The 16,946-nt window shown below is 41.9% G+C and overlaps 1 protein-coding gene across 5 annotated transcripts in view; it reads left to right on the top strand.

The window, feature by feature from the left end:
- wdfy3 (WD repeat and FYVE domain containing 3) overlaps positions 1-16,946 on the top strand; it is a 133,820-nt gene that overhangs the window by 116,254 nt on the left and 620 nt on the right. For all 5 annotated transcript variants that reach the window (XM_074669350.1, XM_074669348.1, XM_074669349.1 and 2 more), the window contains 26 exons: positions 714-871; positions 959-1,036; positions 1,351-1,581; positions 3,559-3,727; positions 3,815-3,978; positions 4,075-4,223; positions 6,012-6,132; positions 6,241-6,326; positions 6,817-6,897; positions 7,115-7,169; positions 7,265-7,384; positions 7,473-7,590; positions 8,725-8,831; positions 9,261-9,414; positions 9,508-9,599; positions 9,681-9,893; positions 9,993-10,134; positions 10,370-10,524; positions 11,917-12,075; positions 12,158-12,337; positions 12,433-12,615; positions 12,838-12,931; positions 13,749-13,892; positions 14,034-14,267; positions 14,441-14,552; positions 14,691-14,888. In XM_074669350.1, coding sequence (XP_074525451.1) covers positions 714-871; positions 959-1,036; positions 1,351-1,581; positions 3,559-3,727; positions 3,815-3,978; positions 4,075-4,223; positions 6,012-6,132; positions 6,241-6,326; positions 6,817-6,897; positions 7,115-7,169; positions 7,265-7,384; positions 7,473-7,590; positions 8,725-8,831; positions 9,261-9,414; positions 9,508-9,599; positions 9,681-9,893; positions 9,993-10,134; positions 10,370-10,524; positions 11,917-12,075; positions 12,158-12,337; positions 12,433-12,615; positions 12,838-12,931; positions 13,749-13,892; positions 14,034-14,267; positions 14,441-14,552; positions 14,691-14,888 — 3,697 coding nt within the window. The remainder of the gene's footprint in view (positions 1-713; positions 872-958; positions 1,037-1,350; positions 1,582-3,558; positions 3,728-3,814; positions 3,979-4,074; positions 4,224-6,011; positions 6,133-6,240; positions 6,327-6,816; positions 6,898-7,114; positions 7,170-7,264; positions 7,385-7,472; positions 7,591-8,724; positions 8,832-9,260; positions 9,415-9,507; positions 9,600-9,680; positions 9,894-9,992; positions 10,135-10,369; positions 10,525-11,916; positions 12,076-12,157; positions 12,338-12,432; positions 12,616-12,837; positions 12,932-13,748; positions 13,893-14,033; positions 14,268-14,440; positions 14,553-14,690; positions 14,889-16,946) is intronic.

Raw genomic sequence — 16,946 nt, 5'->3', positions numbered from 1 at the left:
AGTAACGATGTGACTGACAGAAGATCAAGAAAAACATTTTTCAGAGGAAGAAATGGAGATTTTATTACAAGAATATACAAACAGCTGTTATCAGTGGGTCAATCAGGTAAACAAAGAGAAAGAGAAAGTTTGGCAATCTTGAACAGATTAAATGTTTATGGTGTTTCTGAGCGCACAGTAGAAAACCTCAAAAATAAAATCAGTAATTTGAAAGCTGCTTTGAGGAACAAGCCCCTCAGCAATACCCCAGTACCTCAATGAATAACTCTTAAAGTAGTTTATCAACTCCAACATTTCACCACACACATTTTGGAAGGACCCAGATGTATAAAAGCAAGGAGCGAATCAAACTTCTAAGACTAACGGCAGCGAGCCTCGCCAGTTTGAGACTTTGTCTCCCTTATCTCATCTGTTCACTGAAAAAATGTTGGGTCTCCTTAATCTAAATTTGCTGTAAGGCTACACATTCCCACCTTTCCAAAGGGTTTTCCAATGTCTTTGCATTAAATCTAACACTCTGGGAGTACAAATGGTCCATTTCCCCTGCGAATGGCTTGTAATGCATACGGGCCCTGGATTTTTTCAGATATTTTCGATTTTATATGATATTTCCTATCCTGCATCCTTTAAGGGCTGATTTTTGCCTTTTCTGTTCCATGTCATAACTTCAATGCATCACTTCTTCTTCTTCCTTCCTCCTCTGTGCTGTTCAGTCCATGAGAAGAAGTGCATCAGTCGTGGTGAGGCTGTGGCTCCTGCAACGCAGTCCAAGCTGTCCCGAGTCAGCAGTGGCTTCGGCCTCTCCAAGCTGACGGGCGTACGCCGCAACAAGAAGGAGAACAGCCTGAACAAGAACAGCCTCTCTGCGCAGGTACTCGCAGAATAATCAACAACTGCACAGGTGTGAGGTTGAAATTATATCTTTGTTTCTTTAAAACGTGGTGTTTATGATTTGCAGGAGACTTTCCAGTGGATGTTTACACACATCGCTGTGGTTCGAGACCTGGTGGCCATGCAGTACAAAGAATATCAAGAGGTAAAAAAACGTTATTGTTAGTCCAGAGACATTGAAAGGCTAAAACTAAATTGCTCTTTATAAATCAAGCTGTCTTTTAATTTATTTAGAAAGCCTGTAGATAAAACTAGGTGAGGTTTATATCCAATCATTTGTGCAGCAGTGTTATCCTGATCTAAAAGTACAAGTCTCTTTTTCCTTCATTTTGAAGTTATTTCATCAATAATGCAGCTGATGTTGATGTTTCTACGTGTCAAGTTTGGTGTATAAATCATCAGCATGCTGAAGCTGTAGCAGCCACTCTGATGTGATCCATCTCTCTTCCTGTCTCCCAGCGGCAGCAGAATGCCTTGAAGTACGTGACGGAGGAGTGGGCGTCCATTGAGTACGAGCTGCTGCGTGAGCGGGGCCTCTGGGGGCCGCCCATCGGATCCCACCTGGATAAGTTTGTACTGGAGATGACGGAGGGGCCGTGCAGGATGAGGAAGAAGATGGTCCGTAACGACATGTTCTACATCCACTACCCGTACATCCCCGAGACCGAGCCCAACACCAATTCTGCTCAGGTAACTCAAACCAGATTTATCTGTTCCCACGATCATCTGTAGTTCCTTAGAGACAATAAAGGAGCTCACTGGAAATGATCGACACTAAACTTAAGGGCTGGCTGTTCCCTTTTTGGTGACACAGAGGCGAGCAGTATTTCTGCCTTTTCACATTGTTATTTTGTTGTTTTGTCACCTTAAAAACCCTATCAAAGGAGACTTGTGGTTTTCATATTTACATGTTATGATATCGCCTCTGGGGCCCTTAGTCATCCTTTAGGGGATTTGTTTCACCAGCATTCACTGACAAAGGATTTCTGCCAAGACTTTTCTGTCCATTGCCTTTCTTCAGAAGCAAAAACAGAGATGAAATTAAGGGTTGATGTCTGAGATATGGAGATTTTTGGATGCTTAATGGGAGAGTATGCATGCTCTTCATTTTTCAAAATTTTTAGCCCAAAACCTTTCTTATCTTTCTTATCCTGTACTCTGAACAATTTCCACACTGCAGAAAACTGAAATCTTATCAAGTGTTTATGTCTTATTTTCAGTAGAAACAAAAATCCTCCAATGGAACAAGAGAAAAGTTACTTGTTGTAAGACATTATTCTTGACAGATTTTTCTACTTGATACATGCAATTCAGACCTCATTTTTGTCTTTAAATAACTGTAAATAGGACCGTTTTCTGGACTGATAAGTTGAATGTGGCTCATACCAAGTACAATAGGACCATTTGTACTTGAAACAAGACAAATACACTTGGCAAAATATCATTTTTTTGCAGTGTTTGCACCAATTTTAGGGACATAAATATCATAAGAACAAATGCATTTCATGCCTTCTGCCACATGGACTGTCTAGAAATGGAAACTGGAACTCTCTCTCTACCCCAATCATGTCATTTTGCCAACAACATTCAACATTTTCTTCCCTCTTTTTGCTCTTTAGTCCTCTTCCCACCCTCCTCTGGTGCCCCTGATACTCTCAGCCTCAGCTGGGGTTCTTAAACACATCGAGGTATCTGAATGAAATCAGCAGGATGAACTAATGTTCCTTGTGTTGACATCTGATGTGACTGCATGAAAATAACAAACATGAATCATTTGAGTCAGAAAACTGCAGGGGATCTTACTTCTCTTAGGAGTTCAGTCATGGTTTGCTGGATTTGGCATCCATGCATAGACTCTTAGACTAAAGGTCTTTGCACACTGAGTTCATTTTTTTGGATGCGTTTTTTGGATCCGTAATCCAAAAATAACACGTCATGCAGAGACACCTTGCACACTGAATCCATTGCGTTTATTTTGTTTTAAAAAAGTCTTCATTCAACGTCTAAACATACAGAAAATATGTCGTAAACTATGATGTTACAAGTAGCCTACGGCGTCTCCGAACAGTCAAACTACCCAGGAAACAAGCCGGGCTGATGCGAAAAAACACAGGAAATATCGAACCAGTTCCAAAAAAATAATGACGGACGAAAGTTTCGGAGCTAGTGTGCAAACATGATTGACATAGCATGGGATCGAATTTATTTTTTAAGGTGCGCAAGTTTTGGATGAAAAATACAGACTCAGTGTGCAAAGGCCTTAACACGTTTGCTGTGAAGATGTTGCTTCTCTTTGAAGTTCGGCCTGTTTTGTGTGTGCTAGCAGGATGAAGGTGTTTGACGCTTTGCCATATTTCAAAGGACAGGAAAAATGCTGTGCCTTTTGTCATTGTTAGGTTGTTTGCATCAGCATGTAGATATTTATGTGCTCCATCCTGAAACAGATACTAGAAAATGCCAACGGTGTGGTTTCCAGTGTGATCATCTCAAATGACCTTGGATTTAGTTCACTGACTTTGGAAAATGTTTGAGTTGCTTCAAAGTTGTAGTGTGTTTGCATACTTCTTCCTGTAAGTCAGAATTGAGTCAACAACGACATAAAATGATGATAAAGTCACTCTAAAAAATATGCTTCCGTTTTAAATAAATCTGGATTCCTCTCCTCAGAAACCTCTGCGTTACCGTCGAGCCATCAGCTACGACAGTAAGGAGTACTACATGCGTCTCCTGTCCGGAAACCCCGGCATGTACCAGCACTCTGTGGAGCACACTACCGAGGGGGAAACCACACAGCACGAGCCCGAACACGGAGAGGACACCATCGCAAGGGTCAAAGGTACGCAGACGACACCTGGGGGAAATAAAAAAACAAAACATGTTTCTGTTCTTCCTCTCTAACATGTTGCTCTGATCTTTTCTCCAGGGCTTGTGAAAGCTCCTCTGAAGAGGTCTCGCTCCACAGCAGATGGGGCAGACGAGGACAGTCAGGATCAGCTTCAGGATCAGCTGTTAGAGTCAGGAGGTCCAGAAGAGGAGCAGAAGACTGACAACACCTCACTGCTGCGCCTCCTGGAGGAGGGAGAGAAGGTCAGAGAAAGAAAACACGATGAGGATGGTTGGAGTCATCAAGGTTGTTTGGCTTTATGCATTATCTTCTCTTCTCTCTGATACTGATCATTCCAGATCCAGCACATGTACCGCTGTGCCAGGGTGCAGGGTCTGGACACCAGCGAGGGTCTGCTGCTGTTTGGAAAAGAACATTTTTACGTAATCGACGGCTACACCATGACCGTGTCTCGAGAGATCAGAGATATCGACACGCTGCCTCCAAAGTGAGTGGGCTCCTGATACTGTAGGCGACACACTTACTGTATCCTCCTCACTGATTTGAGGATGACATCATTGCTGTGGACGCTGCAGAGGGACTTTGTGCTGACAGGATGATGTAATGCTGCTGACAGAGCATGCGTTCAACTCAGCAGAGACATTACATATTTATCTTTTTTTGGGGAACTCGCTCAGAGTTTTTCCTTTGAGGCTCAACATGAAAATAACCAACAGCTGCTTCTGTGATTTCATCGAGTTCCCCTCAGGTGTTTCACTGTTTTTACGCTCTCATCAGGCTTCACACGATCACGGCGTGGTGTCTGGGAGAGGTGGAACAAGGATGTAATCCAAAGACTGGACATTGAAGGAAAACATGATGAGTTTCATAACTCAAAAGAAAATGTCTACACTGCAAAAACTGAAATCAGAGCAGTCTCCTCAGTGTGTGTTCAAGCTTGAAGGGGCTGTGAGGAGTTTGAAAGTGATCTTGAAAAGTCTCCCTTTTCGATATATGCCTGATTGTAACCCACACCTTATAATGAGATTATCAGTCCTGATGTAGGTTATTTTCTATTCTAAGAAGTTTTTTTTTTTTTTGTAGAGTTTGTCTGTGAACAACATAACTCAAAAACGAAATGACAGATCTTGATGAAATTTTCAGGAAATGTTCAAAATGGGATAGAAAAAAAGTGATTACATTTTGGAGGTGATCCGGATCACCGTCTGGATCCAGGAATTTTTTAAAGGATTCATTATCATTGAGATAGGGCTGTTTTTACCATATGTGTATATAACTCATCGATAAATGGGCAGATTGCTTTGCAAAACAATACAAGATAAGGTCACTATAATTTCTGACAGATGTAGAAGTACGATCGAGATCCTGGCAATATTCTGGATACTAAGATCCACAATATGAAATATGTACTGGGTCATCATCATTTTCAACACTGTCAGTAAACAAATTATCATGCAAACCTGCAACTAACACCAAATTGTAGCAGACAGTCATCTGAAAGGGAGTATAACATTAAAGTAGGACTTAAGTGTTGCGTGACAATCGCAATATGCTTGGTAGAGGTCTGCGCTCTCTGAGTGCTTTTCTAGTTTTGAAATGCTACTTCTTAGCTTTTTCATAGCTTCTGGAATTCTGAATTCTGTGATTAATTTTGTAGTGATGATGGACACAGGAGCCTAACTGTCAGACAGAAAAAGGGCAGAAGAGCAGAAGAAAGCTAAACGGGAGAGTGATACAGCCCGAGCTAAAGGCTAACACAGGGGCTAATCTGTTTGTGATAATGATTATTCCAACCCACAGTCAGCAGTTATTCTGCAGTGGTCTGTTCAAACTTGAGAGTCTTTCAATAAAATGAAGAGTGATGTTACGTTAGCTTTGCTTGGTAGATGAATGGCAGGACATAACCAAACTTTACTATCGTTACACTTTACTGACATGTCTCACAGTATCAGGCTGACAGCGCTATATATGGGCAGCTTGCTTGTTGTCACTTTTGAAACCATATCGCTACGTAACTGTACTGATAAACACCTTACCTCCCTGCGTTGTATCCAGTAAAAAGTTGTCTTAAACAAAGAAAATTAGCCCCAAAACAAACACACGGCTGGTTAGAAGTCACATCTTATCGACAGTGTTTGTGAGACTCTGGGCCAGAAGGTGGCGAGGCATTCAGATCCTCCTTATAGCATCTTTCAGTTTCTGCAGATACATCAGTGTGTCCTTGGTTTAGTTTTACAGCATATTAAAGCAGGCTGTCTGTTGTGTCTGTGTCCAGTCTACATGAGGCGATCATCCCCAGAGGAGCAAGACAAGGACAGAGTCAGCTGAAGAGAACCTGCAGCATCTTCGCCTACGAGGATATCAAGGAGGTCCACAAGAGACGTTACCTGCTGCAGGTGAGCGTGCACGTTACACAACAAAATAACAACCCATGCACGCTGCAGAGACTACTGAACACATCACATTACCGCACACTTTAATGCTCTGTGTCTTTCCCCTTTCAGCCCATGGCGGTGGAAGTCTTCTCAGCAGATGGGAGAAACTACTTGTTGGCGTTCCAGAAAGGAGTCCGCAACAAAGTTTACCAAAGGTACCAAAAAAAAACACATCCCCAGAGACTGCACAGCAAACAAGTGAACTGCTGCTGCTACTGAGAGGAGAAAGTTTCCAAAAACTTTTCTCAGGTGCTTTGTCCTCTTGTTCAACTCTGAGAAACTGCACAGAGATTTTCAGACGAGACAGAGCAGCAGCTTTTATTACGAGATACTCAGGGATATTTATATTCAGGATTGTGCTGAAAAGAGGGATTTTGTAAAGGTTAATACTGTGTGATATTTAAATCAAATCCTCAGAGGAGTTTTAAGCCTCTCATAAAGCCATCATCACTACAGACTGACCGATAGTGGATTACTGAAAGTGATACCAATTAAAGTGCAGAAAAATACTCTGATTATTAGTGAATAGAAAAATCTGGTGAAGTTTTAAGCTGTTTAAAAATAAGATCATTTAATTAATTTATTTGACACCTGGAGCTGTGTGTTTTTGCTGCTTTTTTAAGGTTTGTTATCAACTCTCTGCAGGTTTTTGGCTGTGGTGCCTTCGCTGGCTGACAGCTCCGAGTCGGTGTCAGGACAGAGGCCAAACACCAGCGTGGAGCAAGGGTGAGACAGCCTCAGTGTTACACTCATCACAAATGGTGTTTATCTTCTGCATCAGATGTTGATCTTTGTGTTAAAAATCCCTCAAACAACAGACGTAGCTTTGGTAGAGATTCATCAAATACATCATACATTTAAAAGCACAAAGAATGGAATGATATTTTACAATCCCATGCTAGCAATTGTAGTGAATAACACTCTCTGTCCTGCCGTGTGTCAGATCTGGACTCCTCAGCACCCTGGTCGGGGAGAAGTCAGTGACGCAGAGATGGGAGGTAAGAACAGAGACTTTTCGGTCCAACACAACTGTTCAGATTCACAACACAAAGCACAAGAGGGAAACTGATGTGTTCATGATCTGTTTTCCCAGAGAGGAGAGATCAGTAACTTCCAGTATCTGATGCATCTGAACACGCTGGCAGGAAGATCTTACAACGACCTCATGCAGTATCCTGTCTTCCCCTGGATCCTCGCGGACTTTGACTCAGAGGTGAGTGCAGGCTCGACTTTAAAAAATAAACCCTATTTCTCATGTTTTTCTGTTTGGTAATAATATTTTTTTCTGGGATGTTAACCAGGAACTGGACCTGAATAATCCCAAGACATTCCGTAACCTCTCCAAGCCGATGGGCGCTCAGACCGACGACAGACTGACGCAGTACAAGAAGAGGTACAAGGACTGGGAAGACCCCAATGGTAAGTTGTGTGACGCTCTATCAAAGTTGGGATTACGATTTCTGAGAAGTCAACACTAAATTGTTAGATGACACTGTGTGAACAATCCTTCCTTGTGGCTATTTATTATCCTTATTCAATCCTATTCTACCGGTGTGAGTTTGATTTAGTAAGGATAAAAATGTTCCACTGTCCCCAAATATAGAAGAGGGTCAGCTTATAGCTGCTGGACTCAAAGTTTTATTATGTAATGATTAAGGCTCTCACTTAAAGGTGTTGATCAAATTGATTAATTAATTACTCCAAAAATTAATGCATTATAAAAATAAACAAGATTAACTCACTAGCTGCCAGCCATTTTCAGTGCATCTTAAATGACTTTTCAAGACCCACATAATATATTTTTCTTTGACTATGTAAACACCAAAACTACCTAAGAAGAGTGGATTCTCCTCTTTTATGTCTCTCTTACTGTTTTTGATCCAAAAAACAGACAAAACAAACTTTTTTTGATCGCATGCATCTCGGGCGCTCCATCCTTTGATCCTTTCCATGACATCCGTCGGTTTTTTCTCATGATCGCGCTGCTTTTTCTCTCTGAACTACTGCGACACATCCTCAGTTTGAGCTTAAGCTGCCTGAACTTTTCTGACTTGCAACGTCTCACTATGCCTCTGTCATCTGTCATCTTCTCCTCATATCCATGCTGAGCTCTCATCCAAAAAGTGCACTGCTCTCACCCACAGTAGTTTACAAGCATGATTTTGATTGACAAGCTCCGACCAACCCTGCCTCCATCTGCTGAAAAACATAATTTACTTATATAAACGCAGAAAATGGTTGCACAACACCAGTGGCAGCAAACATGGACATTTTAATATTGGCCAATTGAAAAAAAAAAGTGGATTTACAAATCTTCTCTTCTTCGTGTATTCATTTGATTTGTCACGCATGACAATTTTTTACCTTGTAGAATTCAAATTCTTTATTTGGGGACCTCAAGCAGATATGAGATTAAAATGTGATTAATTAGATTAGATAATTACAAATCCTGTAAATAATTAGATTAACAGCACTACTAGTTATGCTCAGATTTGCTCTTTCATGTCGAAGTTGTGTTTTAATCTGTTGTTATGCTGTATTCTGTGTTATCAGGTGAAACTCCAGCGTATCACTACGGCACACACTACTCCTCCGCCATGATCGTCGCCTCTTACCTCGTTCGCATGGAGCCTTTCACACAGATCTTCCTCAGACTCCAGGTTTGATCACCAGGCTGATCTATGTCTTCTTTTTATTTTTTTCATGTCTTGATGTCTGACTGACAGATTTTTTAAAGCGTAGTGCTCATATTCAACAGTTACACACTAGCTCTTTGAAAAATTGAGACTGATCCAAAAATAGATTGTCATCTTTTTGTGGATGTAAATGCTGAGGTCTTCCTACACTCATTTTGTTATTTATAAAAACAAAACAGATGAGAGGGAGAGGGTAGATTGGAATTAAATTCTGTTCTAAGGTCTTACACATGTTTAACTCCATTAAATATTAAAATTCTATCAGACCAACATAATAAAAATCAGAAAAGTGTCAGTTAAAGTATGTCTTAAACCTCACCAATGAGACCCCCTCTTGACGTTCAGGTGTTCGGATCTTCTGTCAAACCCTCTGACCCTGTGTGTTTTCTCCAGGGAGGTCATTTTGACCTGGCGGACCGGATGTTCCACAGCGTGCGTGAAGCCTGGCTCTCTGCCTCCAAACACAACATGGCCGACGTCAAAGAGCTCATCCCTGAGTTCTTCTACCTACCCGAGTTCCTGCTCAACTCCAACAACTTCGACTTAGGTCAGTCTCCTGGCGCCGCCTGGATCAAACTGACGGAGGTGACTGATTGTCTTGAAGCTAACGCGTCTTTGTCTCCATGTTTTCACGCATCAGGAGCCAAGCAGAACGGCACAAAGCTGGGTGACGTGATTCTGCCTCCTTGGGCCAAAGGCGACCCACGGGAGTTCATCAGAGTCCACAGAGAGGTGAGGAACTAATCCACAGGTGACAGGTGATGCATGAATCTCAGTGAGGAAACTCTCAACCTTGTCTCTTCTTCCTCTCAGGCGTTGGAGTGCGACTACGTGTCGGCTCACCTCCACGAATGGATCGACCTGATCTTCGGTTACAAGCAGCAGGGTCCGCCTGCTGTGGATGCCGTCAACGTCTTCCATCACCTGTTCTACGAGGGTCAGGTGGACATATACAACATCAACGACCCGCTGAAGGAGACGGCGACTATCGGCTTCATCAACAACTTTGGACAAATCCCCAAACAGGTCTAGTAGTCCAGAAGAAACCACTTTTCCTTATCCCAGCTTTCATAAGTTTGCTCCTTCAGGAGAGTTAAAGCTGGAGTCTCTGTTTTTGTGTTTCAGCTCTTCAAAAAGCCCCACCCACCCAAACGGGTTCGCAGTAAAGCTAACGGAGACGTAGCGAGCATCCCTCCAAGCTCCAACAGCGACAAGATCTTCTTCCATCATCTGGACAATCTCAGACCTTCTCTTGCACCTGTTAAAGGTACATCAAGACTCAAAAAATCACATAAATGCATTTTGTTTTGCATTCTAATCCAGCAGGAGAAGCAACCGTAATCATACTCTAACTTAACACAAATCTGGCGCCATTTTCCAAAACTAAACCACATGAAAGTCTCTTCTCAGTGATGATTGAGGAACCAGCTTTAAGTTAAGTCCTGATGCCTCTGACTGGATTTCTTAATGCTCATGTATCTCTTTGTCTCACTCTGGTGCAGAGCTGAAGGAGCCCGTCGGACAGATCGTCTGCACAGATAAAGGGATCCTCGCTGTGGAGCAAAACAAAGTTCTGGTTCCTCCCACGTGGAGCAAAACCTTTGCCTGGGGCTACGCAGACCTCAGCTGCCGTCTGGCAAACTATGAGTCTGATAAGGTCAGTGAGGCAGCAGCTTTTAAAGGGTTTGGACCTCTGACTCCTCAACCTTCAAACTGTTGTATTTATTATTTTATTATCAAGATCATTTTTCATTCAAGGATTTTTTATTATTTGTTTTTAGATTCTTTATTTTTCAATTCTGAAAGGCAGACAGAACGAAAACATTTTAAAAAAGTAATAGAGCTACCTCTGCCATTCAGTCTTTCTTTTCTTATTTAAGTTTGACAGAGCTGACCTGTTCTGACCAGCAGTGTTCAGTCATTAGCCAGTATAGGCACAGACTAACCAGACTTATTCAGCTGACATCTCCCACTGTAGTAAACAAAGTCATTACCCGTTAAACACAAACTCAGCTGTCTCAGCATCAGTCTTCAGTTCCAAATCCCTCTGCAGCTTTTTCCACCGGTCGCACATTTCTCCAATATTCAGTCTCCTTTAGCACCTGTATCGCTCATAATTCTTCCTTGTTTCAGCCTTTTCCTTGAAACGTTTTCTTCCCTTCCCTGTGGAGGGTAATAGTAACAGCTTCCTGGTTTCGGTCTTCTCTGGCTCCATGACGCTTCGGTAGCTGAGCAGCTAGCTGACGTGAGAGGGGTAGTGGGGAAGGACAAGGTGGGACCATGGGCGGGACGCTGTGGAGCAGGGGAAACAGGGGATTGGACGGACTCACGCACAAACCCGAAAAATGAAGGGAATGGCAGTTCGGATTAGTCGATTATTATGCCATTTTGCAGCTGCTGTACTGAATGGATTTTTTCGTCCTTTTTGCTTTTTATATTGCGTTGTGCAGATGACAATTTAAGGAATTTGTGGTCCGATATAACCTTAAGCTATGGTCTAAGATATGGAAGCTTGGTAATTATTAGTAGTACCATTTATGAGGAACAAAAAGTAACCCTTTCCATGGCATAAATATCATTTACAATTTTAATCCACTCATGTATTGTAGTGGGAAACAACCACTGCCTAATAATAGCTTTTTTACAGGCAGAGGTCAATATGCCACAAAGGTATTTATCTCTATCTTTTATTTGGGAATCAACATTTCCTAAAAATAAAGTAAAAAAGTGTAGAGGTATGTCTATTTCAATAATGGATTTTGATGTTGAAATCCTGACCAAAATGATTTTGTCCCTGGGCATTTCCATACAAAATTTCACATATTTGATCAGCATTCATTTGATATTATAAGATTTCCTTCTATCTCCCACTTCTGTTTGATTTCTGTTGTATATAATTTATTTTTCATAAGGATCTTATAGAGTTTGGAGATAGTTCCCAGTTCTGGTAACTATTCAGAGATTTAATTCATCGTATCATGAGAGTTGGACTAAGGCTTGTTAGAGGAGAGATTAATAAATCAGGAACTGTTTTTCGATCTTGCTCCAGGCGTTGGTGGTGTATGAGTGTCTGTCAGAGTGGGGTCAGATCCTCTGCGCCATCTGTCCAAACCCAAAGCTGGTCATCACCGGAGGGACCAGCACAGGAATCTGTGTGTGGGAGACAGGAACCTCCAAGGAGAGGGCCAAGACGCTTTCTCTCAAACAGGTAAAAGCTCAGAAGACACTTTGACACAACTGTGTAAACAAGTTCACCACCTTTACTGAGTCTCTGTTCTGTGTCATCGTAGGCGTTACTGGGCCACACAGACGCTGTCACGTGTCTGACAGCTTCATCAGCCTACCACATAGTCGTCAGCGGCTCTCGGGATCGAACCTGCATCATCTGGGACCTCAACAAGCTCTCCTTCGTCACGCAGCTCAGAGGACACCGAGCGCCCGTTTCTGCTCTCTGCATCAATGAGCTGACGGTGAGTGAGCTAATCTTCTCCTCTGCGTCTATGGAAGAAATAAATCAAAATGACCTCCTAGTAACTCAAAGAAAACTGTGCGTGCGTGTGTGTAGGGAGATATCGTCTCCTGTGCCGGCACGTACATCCACGTGTGGAGCATCAATGGCAGCCCCATCGCCAGCGCCAACACCTTCACGGGAAGGAGTCAGCAGATCCTGTGCTGCTGCGTGTCTGAGATGAACGAGTGGGACACACAGAATGTCATCGTTACGGGACACTCAGATGGCGTTGTCAGGGTAAATTACCTTAAAGTGACTTTTAAAGTTGTTTAAATAAAAAGGAAAGTAAACGTAGGGAGGAGATGGAGTTTTCTCCTTCGTAAGCTTTGGCGTTCCACTTACACATGTGGGAGGACAGGGAGCTCCTAGATCAGGCCTAAATCCGTCAAATATAACCTATAGCATGCATATGATGAATTCCTTTGATAAGAGTTGCTCTGACTGAAATATTTCTTGTAGTTTTGGAGGATGGAGTTCCTGCAAGTCCCAGAAACCCCTGCTCCAGAGCCAGTAGAGCCGGATGTGCATGACTGCTGCACTGAAGAGAAGATCGGTGAGTCCTGCGGCAGAAAGTGACTGAAACTAGAGATGCATAGATGATGAATGTGTCAAAACCATAAACTGTATAAAACATGGACGTAGTCTCCTCAGTGTTACCCGTCTGTTCCTGAAACTGTGAAATGAAGCCAGTCCATGCTCACAGCCACATTTGATATGACGCCAGCTGTGAGCTTTCTTTCGAACAGCTACAGGGTGCCTGGCAGTCACGTGAGCTGACCTGTGTCTCTGATTGGACAATCAAACGATCCTAATATCTAAACCACAGAGTTCATATATAATTCACTCACTGTACAGTGTGTGCCGATAGTGAAATCAGCGTTTTAGACCCAAGCTGTTATTGAACCAGGCTTTAAATATGCTTTTTAATACCATAAAAGCCATTTTTCATTAGATTTTCGATGAATTACAGCTTTTAGCACATACGCTTTGTTTTCCTAAACCGGATGTTGCCCCTTGGTGTTCCCCAAAGATCTGAGCTGGACACAACATTTCCACTGAAGAAGTTATGTAACTGTTCATGTATCAGCAGACTTTGATTTTCAACAAAGAAGTGACGTCATTCAGCACTAACATGACAACAATTATGTACAGCTGCTGATAGATCTGTTTTAGAGGCAGCTAAAGGTTTAAGAACTGTTATATGGAAACAGCTGGAAAGAAAACTGGCAGTTTCTTGGGTCAGAACTGCTGAAGTGACTCCCTTTTTACAGTGAAACTGAGACTCACCATCAAAAGCATGGGCAAAAGTTACTTCAAGAGAGACAACAAAGCAAGAAATTAATGTGTTTACGTCTTTTTCTACCTTACAGAAGGAGGTGAGAGTCACAATGGTGACGACGACAGCAGCGAGTCAGACGGAGACGAGCCCAGTTTGAGTCAAGAGCCCAAAGCTCCACGAAACCCGTCCACAGGTGGCGGCAGCCAGCCGGGGAGCGCCGTCCACAGACCCAGAGGTTCGTTATCAATCAAACTACTCAACTACCTGAAAGTGCTTTTATTTTCAAAGAAGCATGAATGAATCAAGAGGATGTTTCCTCTGGTTGCTCAGAGAATCAGTGTCACTTCTGGTGGTTTAACTTCAAATCTCCTCAAAGGTCCGTCAGCCCGACCTGGAGCCTCCTGGTCGATGGACAGCAGCTCAGACGACTCTCACCGCTGGTCAGACACACTCAGTATCGACGAGAAGGACGGTTTTGTGTTCGTGAACTACTCAGAGGGTCAAACTAAAGTCCCCCACCCTCACCTGGCTCATCCAGGCCAGAGCTCAGTGCCACAGCCTCTGCAGACAAACCTCATGGAGGCACGGACGTACAACCAGCTCAGGGCGGGTGGGTGTCAACAGATCCTCTTTCATCCAGTTCAAATTAGACGCTTAAAATACCACATCAAAGGAGCATGTGTCAGATAAACCCTACACACTGGTCTCTTTGGTTTTGGTAGAGTGTGTGTGCATGTGTGTCTGTATGATAAAGGATTAAGGTGTTTATTTCTGTGTTCTCAGGCTACAGATGGGAGCGCCAGCTGGTGTTCCGGAGCAAACTCACCATGCATACGGCGTTTGATCGCAAGGACAATGCTCACCCAGCCGAGATCACATCGCTCGCCATTTCAAAGTGAGAAAACACACAGAGATTAAAAACAGAGTGACACAGAAAATATCATAAAGTTTCACTTTTATAGTAGAATCAGTTTTATTTTCATAGATATAAGAAGTCTCCTCCTTTGTCTGATCATCTATCCCCCCCCTGCAGAGACCACAGTAAGATCCTGGTTGGCGACGGTCGTGGTCGAGTCTTCAGCTGGTCGGTCAGCGATCAGCCGGGTCGCTCAGCAGCGGATCACTGGGTGAAGGACGAGGTGGTGGACAGCTGCTCCGGCTGCACGGTGCGCTTCTCCCTCACCGAGCGGCGCCATCACTGCAGGAACTGTGGTCAGCTGTTCTGCCAGAAGTAAGGGAGACTTCCTCTGCGGCAAACTGTTTTAACATCTAAACCCTAGACTGGATAAGAGATGACGGAGATTATAGAGATCTGCAATTCAATTTCTCTATTCATGTCTATGAGGTTTCTCATTTAAGATAATCTACTACGTCATTTCAGGTATCCAAAATGTGAATTATAGATATCTGCAAATGAACTGTAGTTATCTGTTATTTCAATTCAAGATATCTCTAAAAATATTTCAACTAGACAGAATTAGAATTACAGATGACTTTAACTCAATTCAGTTCAAGATATCTACGATTTATTTTTTGGATATCAAAAATTAAATTTCAACTAGGAGAAATGAATTGTAGGTTTATGAAAAAAATCTGATTATACAAATCAGATCATATGCATGAGCAGCAAGGTGAAAGAGTACAGCAGGACACTTTGTGGGGAGGCGTATGTGTTGTTTACATGACGAGCGGGGACACACAGTTAGAAGGTGTACCTGTGGCGTTGTGTTGTTCTGCTGTCACTGAGCTCTAAAGATTCAGCGTGAGCTCTGATGATTGCAGTAAGAAAGTAGAGGATAAAACCATGACTCAGTGTTGACAACTTAAAGACTTTGTTGCTACATTTAATGACTTTTTAGACCCCTCTGGCGATTTTTTTTAAAGATGACAATTCTTGCGACTTTTCTGGAGTTTGGAGTATCAGAGGTTAAAGCGTGTTTTAATCTCCTCAATGGTCAGCGTGTGTGAGACCCTCTCCTATCCAAAACACCTTTACCTGCTCTCTGTCTCTCCCACCTTATTTCTCTCTCTTACAGAGACCATGACAATTACATGTAAATGGTTTATTATGCAAATGAAACAGTAGCGTCATTGAGTGACTTCTAGGACAGCCTAAGTGACTTTCCTTACTGAGGAGTTAGCATGTTCAAACTAGCAATGTTTCACTCAGCTTGATTTTTTTTTTTTCTTACTTTATTCTGTTGAGTTTTACATATTGGAAAACAGGGCACAGACAAACAAAGACATAGATCCGTAAAACAAAAAAACAAGGTCAAGACTGTGTTTACATTATTTATATAATAAGTGAAGAGATATCTGGTATCATCAGATTTCTTATCAACAGAATCCATCATTGAAGCAACAGACCTAGTGATTCACGAGTCACCCGCCAACATACTTTGCACTCACTAGGCAGAGCTAATACACTTTAAGGACAAAAGTCTTCCATTTTTATTGGTTTTTCATGACTATACATGACAGAAATTATTTAAAATAATCTGGCAATAGTGGATTATTGGGGATTTGGTAATCTAGGGTGTTAAAAACAACAACAATGTGCAACAAATCAAACTGAAAACTGTGAACATAAAACCGTGATATAAACCAAACAGTGGATTTTATGAACTGTACCATCCCTAGTAAATTTAATTTTGACTTCTTAAAATAGAAATGTAGATATCTGAAATAGGGATGGGTGCCTTTCACATTAGAAATGATACGGTACCGATGCCCGGTACCTCTCAATCAGTACTGGTACTCAACGGTACTGATTTTCGGTGCTTTTTTGTGTTTATGTAGAAGAAAAATATAAATTCGTTAAATAATAAAATGTAACTTTTTTTTTTTCAATTTAACATATTTATTCTATAATATGTAACCTTGTTATGCTGTGTTCATGTCCAGCATGGTAAATTACCTACTCTTCCACTCCTTCACAGTCACAAGGATGCATTTAGGTACCTAAACATGGTACCTTTTGATTTTACTCGAACTGGTACCCGGTACTTTTGATGGAATTTGGGAGGCACCTATGAAAGTACCTAATTAGGTACCCATCCCTAATCTGAAATAGGAGTTAGGGAAAGTCATTATTCAATTGTGGATATCTATAATCAAATTATAGATATCTTGAAATTAATTTTGATGACAGATATTTGAAATTTGTGATATCTGAAATTTATTTTTATATGTTCCAAATTAAACTACAGATACTTTGAATTGTAATTGTTAATATCTACTATCTATTTTATCTATCTGTTTTTTTGCTGCATCTGAAGTCTGACTTCCT

The sequence above is a fragment of the Halichoeres trimaculatus genome, unplaced genomic scaffold, assembly GCF_033239565.1.
Source record: "Halichoeres trimaculatus isolate MK-OKI-2021-1 unplaced genomic scaffold, fHalTri1.1 fHalTri1_scaffold_5, whole genome shotgun sequence".
Taxonomy (NCBI): domain Eukaryota; kingdom Metazoa; phylum Chordata; class Actinopteri; order Labriformes; family Labridae; genus Halichoeres; species Halichoeres trimaculatus.
Note: the sequence above shows the minus strand (reverse complement) of the source record. Positions and strands in the feature narration are given on the sequence as shown.